Source organism: Delphinapterus leucas, chromosome 4 (assembly GCF_059928025.1).
Source record: "Delphinapterus leucas isolate spDelLeu-1000000601 "Yukka" chromosome 4, BTC_Dleu_Yukka2, whole genome shotgun sequence".
In the NCBI taxonomy this organism is placed as follows: Eukaryota; Metazoa; Chordata; class Mammalia; order Artiodactyla; family Monodontidae; genus Delphinapterus; species Delphinapterus leucas.
The window spans coordinates 140292413-140308958 of record NC_143132.1 but is presented as its reverse complement, the minus strand read 5'-3'; the positions used below and the strand labels follow the sequence as shown (position 1 = coordinate 140308958).

General features: G+C 45.2%; 1 protein-coding gene across 3 annotated transcripts in view; it reads left to right on the top strand.

The window, feature by feature from the left end:
* DPH3 (diphthamide biosynthesis 3) overlaps positions 1–16546 on the top strand; it is a 62264-nt gene that overhangs the window by 15138 nt on the left and 30580 nt on the right. Inside the window, exon 3 of one of the 3 annotated variants that reach the window (XM_089911177.1) lies at positions 4735–16546. This exon is cut by the window's right edge and continues 16867 nt beyond it. The exons of the other annotated variants lie outside the window; for them this stretch is intronic. Coding sequence (XP_089767303.1) covers positions 4735–4800 — 66 coding nt within the window. The 3' untranslated portion in view covers positions 4801–16546. The remainder of the gene's footprint in view (positions 1–4734) is intronic. 3 annotated transcript variants of the gene reach the window in all.

Genomic DNA, 16546 nt, shown 5'->3' with positions numbered 1-16546 from the left:
CATATCCCCATTATGCGGGCCTTGCCCTCGCTCCTCTTTTCCCTTTTTCACAGGGCATCGTTGAGTTCCAGCTCAGTAGTCAGCATTGTCTTCTTCCTGGCTAGGAGCATCCTCACACCTCACATGACTCCAGTGTCCAGGCATTAGATGCTTCTGTGTTGAATGAGAAAAACTAATTTGAACAGTGTATCCTAAAGAAAGTCTGTTGTGAAATCCATCCAAAAATCTAATAAGTAGGAGTGATATCTGTTGGTGAATGAATTGGGTTATCTGAGGTGAAGCTGAGTTACTAAAGCAATAAGCAAATCAAGAAGAGAGCAATCTGGAAGGTTGTGAATGTGCCTTCTGGTTCCTAAAAAGCAGGATTAGCACTGAACAGAAAAATCCAATTAACCTTGGCCCATTTGCATTTCAGCACTCATTTTGGGTACGGGTGGGATGGTGGAGAGGACCTTGGTCATGGAAATGGAAGTTCTTTGCTCTAGTCTCAGTTTGGAAATCTTATCCCAGATTTTCTCTCTGAGCTTTAAAGAGTTGGTGTGAGGTTAAATCATAGAATTAATGTTAAAGCACTCGTGATTTTGCCTCTACAAGACATTTGATAATGTCTGGAGACATTTTTAGTTTTCATAATTGGGTGGTGAGTGGTGCTTCTGGCATCTGTGTAGTAGGTACAGGGCAGGGATGCTCCGAAAAGTTCTGCAATGCACATGGCAGCCCTCGAGCAAAGACTTATTTGGCCTCAAATGTTAATAGTGCTGAAGTTGATAAATCCTATCTAGGTCCATCTTCTTGGTTCTGTTTGACCCAGGGAATCTGATAAATGAGAGCTTTATGAAGACTGAGTTTCCTGAGTAGGTAGCTGATCTGGGGAGGTGTGGGTAGAGGATGTTGGGGAGTACAGGTTCAGGTGATAACCTGGGTCCCTTGTGGTTACAGATGGATTTGGTTGTCAGTTTTCACTGGTCTCAGTTCCCCAGTTGGTAGATGAATAGAGTGGGAGGGCATTGCTGTGGAATTTACAGAGATAGTTGGTACCTATGTTAGAAGGCCCCTCTGAGTGGCTGGGCTATAACCATAAGCTTTAGATGGGGTGACATATTGGTGTCTTATCAGTTTGTTAGATTTACAAAGACTCTTCCAGCTCATTTAAGTAAAGAAGAGTCACTTATTAAAAGTTATGTTGGTTATCCATTTTAAATATAGCAGTGTGTACATGTCAGTCCCAACAAGGACCTACTGTATAGCACTGGGAACTCTGCTCAATATTATGTAGCAACCTAAATGGGAAAAGAATTTGAAAAAGAATAGATATATATATAACTGAACCACTTTGCTGTAGACCTGAAACTATCACAATGTTGATAATCAACTATACTCCAATATAAAATAAAAGTTTAAAAAAGTTATGTTTAAATTAAAAAAAAAAAAAGAAATGTGATAAGTCCCATAGTAGAGGTTTCAGAGTTAAAAACTAGATGCTCACAACAGCCCCTGCCTGACACCTCATCTTCCACATGATGGGTATTTAAAATCGTAGCTGGAATCTTCAGGGGGTGACTTGAGCTATCCAAGCCTGGTGATGCTTACAAGGAAATAAAATGGGAGTTTCCTCTCTGAATCACTTCACCTCATCAGGACAGGACCAGCAGCCCAGTGGTTGTTAATTGTCCTGAAACATACTGGCGCTATTTGCTCTTCTTTTGACAGTCCCAGTAGCTTTCGTTGCCTTTTTTGGATAGTGGGTTTGGGAGTGAGTGTTTGCTTCTCCTTGTTTCACAAGCCGTTTTGTGAAGAGGAGGCGTGCTTAGTTCCGGCGCGTTGGCCTGTGTCTGATCCAGTCCGGCCACCAGATGGCGCAGTTTCGCCTCTCAGCGCCGCAGTGACGCGCAGGATTGAGCTCTGACGCTACTGGATTTGAGTCCTTTGTTGCATTGTGACCTTGGGAAAGCCAGTTTCCCCTTCTGCAAATGAGGAATGGTGAAAATCACCTTGCAGGGCAGCTGTGAGGATTAAATAAGATGACAAAGGCTAAGTGCCTTGAACAGTTCAGACGCACAGTGGATGCTCTGTAATCCTGGCCCTTCTCTTTCCTCTTTCATTCATTCAGTGCACATTTATCGACCGGCGTTTCTATTCAATGGCTCATAAAGGCGCAGAGTGTCTTACACACACAACACACACACACACACACACACACACACTATTGTAGTTACTGGCATACAAGACACACCCTCTACCCTCCAGTACCTAAGTCATCCAAAATTTCCTCTCGTTCAAATGCATTTAGGTACAAAAAGCTACATTCTGAAGAGCTAAAATAATGGTAAATAAATAGCTAAAATAATGGTAAAATAGCTAAAATAATGATAAAATAGCTAAATGGTAAAATAGCTAAAATAATGGTAAAAGCTAAAATAATGGTAAAAGACATAGCAGTTACTATGTGTTCAGAGCCTACTATTCCCCACTGGGTTCCACTGTAGAGTATTATACAAACAAGATAATATGTTGCCCCATACAACCAACTTAAAATCCCTTTCAAAACATGTATGTTTTCCCCAGAGGAGGGACAGTGACGCTGGCTCAGGACAGCCCTAGGCTTGTGGGCCAATGTGCCCTGAGTGCAGCGTTGTGAAGGGAGGTTGTTAGAGCTGCGTTGGGGGGGATTGCATGTAACACTAAGCACATCCATTTTTGTCACATGCAGTGCGGAGCCACAGCTGCCTTCTGAGTTGAGGAATGACAGGGCAACATTACCAGCCCCAAACCCTAGAAAAAGCAGTGTCTGTCTAAAGCTGGGGGGTAGATAATTTCATCCTTAATCCCACCCGAACGTCTTCTCCCACCCCTCCTTCTCTCTTTCCTGTCCTCACCTCCTTCTATTTACTCATTCATTCATTCATTCAGCAAAGATCTATTAACCATATATACCATATTGCAGATATGTTTTAGGCACTAGGGTTAATCAGTGAACAACAGCAACAAAGCTTCTTCCTGGAACTTACAGAAACCCATTCATGTTACAATATTTATATATGCACCTGTCTTCTATGGGCCACCCGAGCAGTTGGGGGCCACCTGCCTCCCCTTGTGAAAAAGCCAGCATCATAGCTTGTCCTCTGAAGCCCTGCCGTGCCCCTGCCCTTCCCATGGTTTGGTTGTGCAACCTTCCCTTCAATTACGTGAGATGCTTTGTTATTCTCCTACAAATCTCCCCAGCCTCTGCAGGACTAAGCTTGTGTAATTTGCATTTCTATCACCCGCCACCCAAAGGTGCCTGCTAGAAAGGCAGAGACACTTAAGAAAACTAATAAGACTTTCTTGATTGTGTTGGGATGCAGGGCCAGCCCTGTAGGCAGGATTAGCCTGAAGGCCTACTTGGCATCAGCTGTATTAGCCAGGACCAGCCACATCATAAAGGAAGGCTGTGTTCATGTGTGGTTTTGTTTGGCTTCCCCTGCAAGCAGAGCCTGAGGCAAGGATTGGGTGCAGGTGGTTGATGTGGGAGGTGAGCCTGGGAAGCAGGGGAGTGTGAGCAAGGAACTGAGATGGGGAAGAAGGAAAGGTGAATATAAGGGCACATTCTCCCAGCTGCTGCTTGATTCTGCTTGATTCTGAGAGGTGAACAGAATGCCTCCATTCAGAATTACCTCCTGAAAGGTGGAGGCTGGAGCGATCTTCCACTGGGTCCTATCCCCTCAATGACTGAGAGTTGCCTGGGGTGCTAACTCTCAGGGATACTCGCTCCTGGTCTCTGCCTTCAGAGAAGACCCTGGGGCAGAAGACACTTGGCATGGGGCTAAAGGAATCAGAGCCACATGGAGCTGACCAGGAATTGGGGCTGAAGCAGAGCCAGCCTGAGGGCATGTGATGCAGGGACAGGAGGTGTCACCAACAGCCTTACTGAACTTTGCTGCATATTGTAAGTTACCTAACTCAGTGGTCCCCAACCTTTTTGGCACCAAGGACCAGTTTTGTGGGAGACAGTTTTTTCACAGACCAGGGGCGGTGGATGGTTTTGGGATGATTCAAGTGCATTACATTTATTGTGCACTTTATTTCTATTATTATTACATTGTAATATATAAAGAAATAATTATACAACAATTATACCATAATGCAGAATGAGTGGAAGCCCTGAGCTTGTTTTCACTTGCCACTCACAGATAGGGTTTTGATAGGAGTTTGCAAGCAATTGATTTATTATGGTCTCTGTGCAGTCAGACCTTTCTGCTAATGATAATCTGTATTTGCAGCCGCTCCCCAGCGCTAGCATCACTGCATCAGCTCCACCTCAGATCATCAGGCATTAGATTCTCATAAGGAGCGTACAACTTAGATCCCTCGCATGTGTAGTTCACAGTAGGGTTCGCACTCCTATGAGAACTTAATGCTGCCACTGATCTGACAGGAGGTGGAGCTCAGGCCGTAATGTGAGCGAAGGGGAGCAGCTGTAAATACGGATGAAGCTTCGCTCACTCCCCTGCTGCTCACCTCCTGCTGTGCTACCTGGTTCCTAACAGGTCATGGACCGGTACCTAACCGGACCGGTTAGGTTGGGGACCCCTGACCTAACCCCAGGTTGTGGGAGGTGTTGCTGCCCCAGATGAGATAGTCTCTGGCTTATCTCTAGAATGTAGCCTCTTCGCAGAACTCCAATCTAAGCATGGGCCTGGCAGGAAAGAATTGAGCTTCCAGAAATTCTGAAAAGATCTTTATTTGATTTTGCAGATTTTAAGTGTCATTGCTGAGGCTAATTTGGGGATCAAGAGTCTGCACCTCATCTGGAACATGTAGCATTCTCTATGGTGTACCCCAATTATACGACTTCCTTAAGCCTTTGATTTGCCCAACGGTGTTAGGATGCCTGACTGTACTGCCCTGACTGGGCCACCTTGGCATTGGTCAACATAGTGGCCGTGCACAAACTCTGCTTCCAGAATTGCTCTGCAGGCTCCAAATCACATTCAAGTTCTCCTGTGATGGTTGCAGCCAGCTGCAGAGACTGCAACATGTGGAGTGCCTGTCACTCTCCTCCCTGACAACCTGGCTCCATTTAGTTTAAGGATTTTGTGGCCCAGAATATTAACTGAGCTGTCACCGTCATGCTCTGTTACCCTGAAACGGATGTCAGGAAATGGGTCGGCGAGCCCTGTCAGTTTCCTTGCTGCTGGCATCATTCCTGGGTTCAACCGTGAGCATCCCGGCTGTGAGTCACTGCGGAGGTGGAGAGAATCCACTCAAATGTCTGCAGCCACACTTAGAAAGAACTCTTCGAGAGACAGAAGAGCCCTCTTCATCCATGTCTATTCTCTGCCCTTGTTCTCCATGAGCTGATTGTTGCCTAGACTCACACAGCTGGGCTAATGGGGCACCAGCCACTCCTAAGAGGGCACAGAGCCTGTGTCATATGAGACCTGAGAAAGGAAACCCACCCCCAGGCTGTGGAGCCCCGTTCTTCCTCAGCACACAATTTCCCTGACACCAACATCAGACAAGGCTGCTCTGTGCCTGTTGTGATGGAGCGAGACCAAAACAGAGCCACACTGTCATCGGTGTGAGCTAAGACAAAGCAAGAACGCTGGGCACATTACAAAAATGACCAGAGAGGCCCTCTCCTGGAGAGCAGGAGTGGTTGTCCGTCCACCAGTGATAGCGTTAGCCCTGCTCTGTTCCTCCCATCACCTTCTACATAAAAGTGAGAGGCCCACGGGCTTCCCTGGTGGCGCAGTGGTTAAGAATCCGCCTGCCAATGCAGGGGACACGGGTTCGAGCCCTGGTCCGGGAAGATCCCACATGCCATGGAGCAACTAAGCCCATGCGCCACAACTACTGAGCCTGCGCTCTAGAGCCTGCGAGTCGCAACTACTGAGCCCACGTGCCTAGAGCCCGTGCTCCGCAACAAGAGAAGCCACCGCAATGAGAAGCCCGTGCACTGCAATGACGAGTAGCCCCCCTTCACCGCAACTAGAGAAAGTCCGCGCAGCAACAAAGACCCAATGCAGCCAAAAATAAAATAAATAAATATATAAAAAAATAAAAATTAAAAAAAGTGAGACGCCCAATCATAAAATTGCCCCATTTCCTGATCGCATCCAGTCTAGAGCAAGACCACGCTTCCTAGCACCCTTTCCAAAGTCCCCTTGCCCAAGCTCTGATCTCCAAGCCCCTCTGCACCCTCCTGCTGAGATCCCCAACGTTCCATACGGTGTGTGGTCTCCCTGGGCAATAACCCCAAGTTCTGTGGCCACGGGTGTATTCCTGTTGGTGTTGGCTGGCTGGTGAAGGCCAGTGCTGACCTGCTGCCCAGCAGGCGCTCCTGTGTCCCCTCATCAACTGCAGAAGTGCTCCTGGCAGCCACTGGGGGAGGTGACTGGGGCTCTGGCCCCACGGGGGGCACTTGATTGTCTCCTGTGGCAGACATTTTGGTGCCCAGTGTCTTGTCCGTGCCCTCCTCCAGATTTCAGCTCTAGGGCGCCTTTCCATGTGGGCTCGGACTCATCTTGCCCCGTGTGACGGTCAAGCCCAGGCCTCTCCGCTTTCCTGCCTGGGGGCCTTCTCTGAAGCCTGGGAGCCGCTCTGCCCTTGCAGCCTGCAAGGTGCCCTGGAGAAAGCTGATGTCCCCAGAGGTCATGTCAACCAGGAAGGGAGAAAAATTGGTGGAAAAACGTCCCGGCCTCTGCCCTTCCGGTGGATGGCTCTGGAACATGTTCTGCAGGCATCTCAGAGTAGGAAGAACCAAGCTCATGACCCCCTTACATTGGCTTTTCTTCCCTCTCTGCCCCACTCTCCCGACTCCCTGACTCCTGCCGCCTGGGGTCACCTCTCAAATAAAGCACCCACATCCAAGGCCTTGTTCCGTCTGCTCTTAAGTTACCCCAAAGTAACACGCCTCCCTAGGACGCACCCACCCCCAGCTCCTGCCTGCAGAATTTCCTAGCCGTAATGTTGGCTGGGGTTGTTTCCCACACCCCAGCTCCAATCAAAATTCCCAAGCCCCTGGTCACAGAGTTTGGTTCAGGGGCATGCGCATTCCCCAAGCCAGTTTAACCAGAGTGACCCTTAGAGCTCTTGCTGGGGATTCTGGCACATGAACCCGGTCTCTGCCGCTCAGCCTGTGGGGATGGTTCTTTACCGATGGCTGCATTTTTTCACTCCTCCCTTTGTTAGGTGGGGTCTGTTTGCCCTCCTCTTGAATGTGGGCTGATCTCGGTTGCACTGAGCAAGGAGAACAGTGGAAGGGGTGCTATACAAGTTCCAAGTCTGGTCTTTAAGAGGACCAGAAGCTTCTGTGTTGGTCTGGGTGTGCTGAGCCGTTGGGTAAGAGAGCTGACAGCCCTGCTGCAGGGACCATGAGAGAGGCCGAGACTCCTAGAGCCAGGCTATGTTTAGTTTCCTGAGGAACCTCCATGCTGTTCTCCATAGTGGCTGCACCAGCTTACATTCCCACCAACAATGTAGGAGGGTTCTCTAGAAAAGGGCATTCTCGGCAGAGGGAACAACGTGGCAAAACCAGGGACAAAAGAAAGAGTGATGTATTAGGGGACAGTGGGATGAGTGGCAGGAGGTGAGTCCAGAGGCTGAAGGCTAGACAAGGAAGGAGCTTGTAGGCAGACCATGTCAGGGACCTAGAGCATTATTCTGAAAATAATGGGGAGCCATGGAGGGGATTCCATCAGGGGAGCATTTTGGCGAGATCACTCGAGCTTTATGGAAGACTGACGGTGCTTGAATGAGTGAATCCTTCAAAAGAGGGGTTAAGGCTGGAGAAACACCTGGGAATTATCCGAACATAGGTGGATTATTACATCACAAATAGGTATTTAAAGGGTCACTTGATGCTGGGCCTGTTGCCATGGCAATTTTTGACAAATAATTATTTACAAATGTAAGTCTATTTTGTGTCCCACTTGGCAAATGTATTAAAAAAAAAAAGCATATTCATTTACTTTCCTGGAATTGTTTTTGAAATAAATAGCTCTGCCTTCCCAGAAACCTGAGGGTACATATCCAACTCCATCTGAGTCTGTGGTGACATAATATGCATTAAAGATGATGTTTTGCAATTTTCTGATTCATGGGTGACTCATCAAGGTCATCCAAGCTTAGCATTCCCAAAGAAACACGTGGGACAAGGACCTAGCCGTGTCCTTGGTACTTAATAGAGATTCAAGAAATATTTGTAGTTTTTGAATTTGGAAAGTGACCCTAAGTGTCTAGAATTCACTCTGGAAAGAGCAATATAGTCTTGGTTGCTATTAGTAAACTTATCACTCAGAAGCTTAACTTTGTGTTTTGCGGGCCTCCGAAAGCCCAGCCATCGAAATTTGTCAGAGCACAGAAAGGTTTTCACCAGATGCCATACCTCTGTGTTTAATGACTGGACAAGGAAGGTGAGGATTAGGACCAAAGTATTGAAGGATCTTGTCTTAAGCACTCGCATTATGAGAAAGCCTTGAGGAAATCCAGAGGCCCCTTGGCACTGCCGTGTAATGACTTCTCCTGCTCGTGGGAAGCAGATGGAGTTAACAGGCTGAAACTGTTGTTTTATATAAAATCCCCAAACAACTTCCTATATCATATACTCCCATATGATACACAAAACAGGAAGAAATTCATTATAAATCCCAAGGGATGTTCCCTTCTCACTTTCAGAAGCCGTACTTACTTGCTGTTCATGGTTTTTTTTAGAAAGCAAATAGAAACCTGCCTCTCAGAGATGGGAATAAAGAAAGATTTTTTATTTTTATTTATTTATTTTGTGGTACGTGGGCCTCTCACTGTTGCGGCCTCTCCCATCGCAGGGCACAGGCTCTGGACGCGCAGGTTCAACGGCCATCGCTCACGGGCCCAGCCGCTCCGCGGCATGTGGGATCTTCCTGGACCGGGGCACGAACCCGTGTCCCCTGCATGGCAGGTGGACTCTCAACCACTGCGCCACCAGGGAAGCCCAAGAAAGAGTTTTATGGGATGGTGCTTTGGGCCACAATGCTTTCCAGAAGGTAAGAAAAGAGATCAAAACACCTTTGCCTCTCAGCATGTCTGAGCAGCCCTGCTGGTGGACGGTGGTATCTGGATGGCAGGCACACAATGCCTTCCTCACACCCCCAAACTGAGAAAACCGAGCTGGTTTGGGGGGTGCTGGAAGATCCCTACCTTGGGGTCGGACAGGAGCTGATTGGAGAACACCCTGGAGTTGTGAGCACAGAACTGTATAGGTCTTAGACTCAGGGTCTGGCAATTTTCATTTCATAATGATAAAGAACAGAAGCAGAGCCCAGTCTTGCCTGAGAGAGGAGTCATCTGCAACTGCAGACACTGGCCCTGCACCAGTCAACCTCCCATCTTCCTGGCCCACAGAACCCCAGTGAGGTCTGGGTGGCAGTGTGCCCAGCCCTTTCCTCCCTGTGGGTTACTTTCCGTGACCACGTGGCATGGTTCTGGCCACTGGGGCAGAGGGAAGTCCACTGATGGGAAGTGGGAGGGGGTCTCTGGGAAAGACCTCTCTCAACAGAGACAAAGATGTTAGAGGAAAGCTTCCTTGTATGGCATCTCTTCCTTCCTATTTGGGATGCTAGGACAAGGATGTCATGTTTGGGGTTGTGATGGACATCCTGTAATCACGAAGCAACAGATATCAGAAACAAAAGCCAAGAGGAATGGTGAACAGAAGGTTAAAAAGAGCCTGTTGATGAATGCTGTCTGTGAGCTATTGCAGCCAATGGGGAACCTACCTTTGAATCAGGAGTGTGAAATAACTGAAGATCTTTATTTCTTCAGCCTCTGGGGGTTGGTTATTCTTATACTTGCACCTGAACTCATTGAACTGATGCATCTAATATTTGCACATGCTAAAACAACTTGATCTTTGTTTTCACCCATTCCCATTTGGAAGGTCATTGTCACAAACACTGGGAGGCAATAAAATGTAGAAGTTAAAAGTAAAGGCCTTGAGACAGAAGAAGCAAGAAGAACTACAATCCTTCAGCCTGCAGAACAAAAACCCATTCACAGAAATATAGACAAGATGAAAAGGCAGAGGGCTATAGACAAGATGAAAAGGCAGAGGGCTATGGACCAGATGAAGTAACAAGATAAAACCAGAGAAAAACAACTAAATGAAGTAGAGATAGGCAACCTTCTAGGAAAAGAATCCAGAATAGTGATAGTGAAGATGATCCAGGACCTCAGAAAAAGAATGGAGGCAAAGATTGAGAAGATGCAAGAAGTGTTTAACAAAGACCTAGAAGAATTAAAGAACAAACAAACAGAGATGAACAATTCAATAACTGAAATGAAAAATACACTAGAAGGAATCAGTAGCAGAATAACTGAGGCAGAAGAATGGATAAGTGAACTGGAAGACAGAATGGTGGAATTCACTGCTCGGAACAGAATAAAGAAAAAAGAAAGAAAAGAAATGAGGATCATACACCACGATCAAGTGGGGTTTATCCCAGGAATGCAAGGATTCTTCAATATACGCAAATCAATCAATGTGATACACCACATTAACAAATTGAAGAAGACAAACCATATGATCATCTCAATAGATGCAGAAAAAACTTTTGACAAAATTCAACACCCATTTATGATAAAAACTCTCCAGAAAGTAGGCATAGAGGGAACTTAGCTCAACATAATAAAGGCCATATATGACAAACCCACAGCCAACATCGTTCTCAATGGTGAAAAACTGAAACCATTTCCTCTAAGATCAGGAACAAGACAAGGTTGCCCACTCTTACCATTATTATTCAACACAGTTTTGGAAGTATTAGCCACAGCAATCAGAGAAGAAGAAGAAATAAAAGGAATCCAAATCGGAAAAGAGGAAGTAAAGCTGTCACTGTTTGCAGATGACATGATATTATACATAGAGAATCCTAAAGATGCTACCAGAAAACTACTAGAGCTAATCAATGAATTTGGTAAAGTAGCAGGATACAAAATTAATGCACAGAAATCTCTTGCATTCCTATACACTAATGATGAAAAATCTGAAAGAGAAATTAAGGAAACCCTATCATTTACCATTGCAGCAAAAAGAATAAAATACCTAAGAATAAACCTACCTAGGGAGACAAAAGACCTGTATGCAGAAAACTATAAAACACTGATGAAAGAAGTTAAAGATGATACCAACAGATGGAGAGATATACCACGTTCTTGGATTGGAAGAATCAATATTATGAAAATGACTATACTACCCAAAACAATCTACAGATTCAGTGCAATCCCTATCAAATTACCAATGGCATTTTTTACAGAACTAGAACAAAAATAAACTTAAAATTTGTATGGAGACAAAAAAGACCCTGAATAGCCGAAGCAGTCTTGATGGAAAAAAACGGAGCTGAAGGAATCAGGCTCCCTGACTTCAGACTATACTACAAAGCTACAGTAATCAAGACAATATGGTACTGGCACAAAAAAAGAGATATAGATCAATGGAACAGGATAGAAAGCTCAGAGATAAACCCACACACGTATGGTCAACTAATCTATGACAAAGGAAGGCAAGGATATACCATGGAGAAAAGACAGTCTCTTCAATAAGTGGTGCTGGGAGAACTGGACAGCTACATGTAAAGGAATGAAATTTGAACACTCCCTAACACCATACACAAAAATAAACTCAAAATGGATTAGAGACCTAAATGTAAGACCGGATACTATAGAACTCTTAGAGGAAAACATAGGAAGAACACTCTTTGACATAAATCACAGCAAGATCTTTTTTGATCCACCTCCTAGAGTAGTGGAAATAAAAACAAAAATAAACAAATGGGACTTAATGAAACTTCAAAGTTTTTGCACAGCAAAGGAAACTCCAAACAAGACAAAAAGACAACTCTCGGGATGGGAGAAAATATTTACAAACGAATCAATGGACAAAGGATTAATCTCCAAAATATATAAACAGCTCATGTAGCTCAATATTAAAAAAAACAAACAACCCAATCCAAAAATTGGCAGAAGACCTAAATAAACATTTCTCCAAAGAAGACATACAGATGGCCAAGAAGCACATGAAAAGCTGCTCAACATCACTAATTATAAGAGAAATGCAAATCAAAACTACAATGAGGTATCACCTCACACCAGTTAGAATGGGCATCATGAGAAAATCTACAAAGAACAAATGCTGGAGAGGGTGTGGAGAAAAGGGAATCCTCTTGCACTGTTGGTGGGAATGTAAATTGATACAGCCACTATGGCTGTATGGAGGTTCCTTAAAAAACTAAAATTAGAATTACCATATGACCCAGCAATCCCACTACTGGGCATATACCCAGAGAAAACCATAATTCAAAAAGAGTCATGTACCACAGTGTTCATTGCAGCTCTATTTACAACAGCTAGGTCATGGAAGCAGCCTAAATGCCCATCGGATGAACGGGTAAAGAAGATGTGGTACATATATACAATGGAATATTACTCAGCCATAAAAGGAACAAAATTGGGTCATTTGTAGAGACGTGGATGTATCTAGAGACTGTCATACAGAGTGAAGTAAGCCCGAAAGAGAAAAACAAATATTATATATTAACATATATATGTGGAACCTAGAAAAATGTTACAGATGAACCGGTTTGCAGGGCAGATGTTGAGACACAGATGCAGGGAACAAATGTATGGACACCAAGGGGGGAAAGTGGCAGGGGTGGTGGTATGATGAATTGGGAGATTTGGATTGACATATATACACCAATATGTATAAAATGGATAACTAATAAGAACCTGCTGTATAAAAAATAATAATAATAAATAAATAAAAAGTAAAGGCCTTGGAACCAGATGAACCTGGGTTTGTGATACAGCTGCATCCCTTTCTTGTTGTGTGGCCTTGGGAAAATTGCTTCATCCATGTAAGCCTCACTTTCTTCAACTATAGAATGGGATAATATAAAATGAGGATTATAATGGTACCTACTTTGTTGGTCTATTGTAAATACAACAAGAGACGGTGTGAGTAAAGGGCTAGGCACAGGCTTAACACCTGTGGTAGTTATTACTATTATTTCTGATGATGGGTACATATGTCTGTTCACAGAGCTCGTATTGTCTCTTGTCCAGTTAGTGTCCAAAGTTTTTTCTCCTTGATTTTTCTCCCAATTCTTGAAACGTCATTCATCTGTACTCCAGCTCCTGGTTTTCTCTCCTCCGTGATAGAATCCATGGAGTTGAGCATCCAGCCCTTTGGTAAGTGGTGAGGGGGAACAAGGAAGTATAGACCATGACTCTTTGCTTAAAAAAGCCTATTGCTTAGTCTGGGATAGAATTCCACTATGAGCTACACAGTAAGTCCCCTACAGATGAACGAGTTCCATTCTGAAAGTGCTTACGTAAGTCCAATTTATTCGTAAGTCCAACAAAGTTAACCTAGGTACCCAACTAACACAATTGGCTATGTAGTACTGTACTATAATAAGTTTATAACACTTTTCACACAAATAATACATAAAAAAACAAACAAACACAAAAAATAAAGAAAACACTTTTAATCTTACAGTACAGTACCTTGAAAAGTACAGTAGTAAGTACAACAGCTGGCATACAGGGGCACATTCGCATCTTTGAAATTTCGCAACTTACTGTATTGAATGGAAATGTCGGACAAGGGCCATCTTAAGGCAACATATATCATGTTTCCATCTGGATCCCACCTGTTAGCCTAAGAAAGGCCAGATGGGTAGGGAGGCAATGCGAGGATGTAGCCAGCGGGTTGGAGGCGGGCACTGGAGACCTGACCAGTTGGGAGGGCCATTGCTCAAACCAATCTGTGAGGAGATGTCATTGTCAGGAGCTGGAGCCTCAGGGAGACGGTAGGAGCTCCACCACCAAGCAAACCAACCACTACCTAGAGCCATGTGCAAAGACCTCCCATGGAGAGCAGTCGAGGATATTCTCAAAGAGTTGACTGGAGAAGAAAATAGCATTCCCAACAAAGAGTAAGAATAGGGGATTCTCATCCTTCTGTTATATGAGGCATGTGACCAACATGGAGGAACAAACCAAGATCTCACCACAGCAGAAGACAAGAGGCCTCAGCTGTGCCTCCCAACTGCGTGGCCAGAGTGATGGAGCTGCCTGGTCCTTGTGCTTGGTGAAGGCTCGCTGGACAATGACAAGTGGGGTCAGCAGTGTGGAGAGTAGAGATGGGGCCGGACAGCTTTGGACTGTCTGTGCATGTGGGGTGGAGGTGGTCCTCAGGCTGTTCGTTTTATCAGGAGCCAGACTTGGATGTGCCGGCACTGACGCTCCACGGGCATGATGGGCTGGCAGCCCCGAACATAGGTTGTAACAGGCAGGAGGCACCCCTGGGTCTGGCCTTTAAACGTGTTCCATGGGCCCATGTTGGCTTAGGAGCACAGGGAGGAAGGTTTGCCGGCCTCGTACAGCCTGGCCTCAAGCCCTGCTATTGGGAGTCCCTCTACTTGGCTTGACTCCTCCTGTTGGTGTTTTGAAGTCTGGCTGAATTGGATGCCAAGGATCGGAGTTTATATAAATACATAGAGGCTATGGCTCTTGCTCCACGCAAGAGCTTATATCTGATTGTCCTCACATCCCCACTGCAAGGGAATTGTGTTGGGGGAAGGCAAGGAGTGTGTGCATTGTGCTTTGTGAGTCTCTTCACCGCTACAACATAAAACCTCGAGTGTCAGATTTCATCTGTTACTACAATTGAATCCCGTTGGCTTGGCTGAAATGCTGAGAGTTGCTTTGCTTCTTAGCAGCCCTCCCTTTCACGTGGATGTTCTTACTGCAGCCTGTGGTCACATAAGGAAAGCTGGTCCTGCCCAAGCTCTGTCAACAGTGAGGGCCCGTGGCATCTGGGTGTCCAGAAGAAAGGCGGCTGAGGGCTACAGTGTCAATGTTTTATATTTTGATTTACAAAAATGATTCATTTGTTTATTTCTATTTTTTTCTGAAAAGGGTTGGAGTCTGCTTACAATAAGATCTCTCTGTTTTCTTTGCTTTTTTGGTTATTTATACTGTAAAAACACCCTATTTTTATGTTTTTCAAGCTGATTTACAATTTCTTTGGGCATATTTCTCTGTTTTTAAAGCATCTGTCATTTGTCTCCTTCTGCAGCTGGAATGAGACAAAAAACTCTAGTGCAGGTGGTGGTAAATGATGCCTGTGAGCCACATCTGCCCCACCACCTGTTTTTTTAAAATTAATTAATTAATTTATTATTTATTTTTGGCTGTGTTGGGTCTTCGTTGCTACGTGTGGGCTTTCTCTAGTTGCCTGCCACCTGTTTTGTTTTGTTTTTTTTAAACAGTGCCGACTTTCTTTTCTTTTTTTAATTAATTGATTGATTGATTTTTGGCTGCGTTGGGTCTTGGTTGCTGCGCGCAGGCTTTCTCTGGTTGTGGTGAGTGGGGGCTACTCTTCATTGTGGTGCGTGGGCTTCTCATTGCGGTGGCTTCTCTTGTTGCGGAGCACGGGCTCTAGGTGCACGGGCTTCAGTAGCTGTGGCATGCAGGCTCAGTAGTTGTGGTGCGTGGGCTTAGTTGCTCCGCAGCCTGTGGGATCTTTCTGGACTAGGGCTTGAACCCGTGTCCCCTGCATTGGCAGGTGGATTCTTAACCACTGCGCCCCCAGGGAAGCCCCTGCCACCTGTTTTTGTAAATAAAGTTTTATTGGAACACAGGCATGGGTATCTGTTTATTATTGACCCTGATTACTTTTGTGCTACAATGGCAGAGTTGTATAGTTGTGACAGAGACTGTGGAGCTGCAAAGCCAAAAATATTTACTATGTAGCCCTTTATAGAAAAAGTTTGCTGACCCCTGCTTTAGTTCACAGTCAAATATAATTTTAAAATACTATCTGACCTAAGTGAATTTATCTTGATCGGCACTGTGTGGTGGTGTGTGGCTAGGATGGGTGTCCATTCTTTTCTATACCAATGTTGCTCTGCTTCCTGAGAGCCCAGTCTTACTGGATCTATCTGATTGCAAAGGCTGCTTTTTGCCGGCTCTGTCCTGGACAGTGAGCTCAACCCAATTCCTTGATTCCCGTTCTCCAAAACAGGACACGGTCAGTGTGGAGGGCTTGGCTGAAAGTGTGGAGTGATGGAAATAAAGCACACAATTTTAGACCGAGGACTAGACACCTCACTCTGAAAATCCCTCTGGCAACCCTTCCTGCCCCCACTAGGAATACCTTTCTGACCATCTTGCTCTTTAGATATTCACGATGTTGTTTTGCCCTTCTCCTCCCCAATACCCACCTCATATCTAAATCCCCCTCACTTTATCCTGGAGAGCTATCCTGCTCTCCACTACTGACTTACACAGTATACCTGTACATCCTCTAATACTGGTATGTACCAGTTACTGGAAAATAACTGGAATATGAGAGGGAAATGTTGTGTGATGCAGGAGGGAACCTTGCTTCCCTAGGCTTCAGGTTTCCACAAGGAGGGACATCAGCTAGTGGAACATGAGTGGCCTCACTCATTCTTACCCAGAGGAAGGACTTCTAATATTATTGATAAGCTTGGGATAAGCACTGACCATGTGCCCC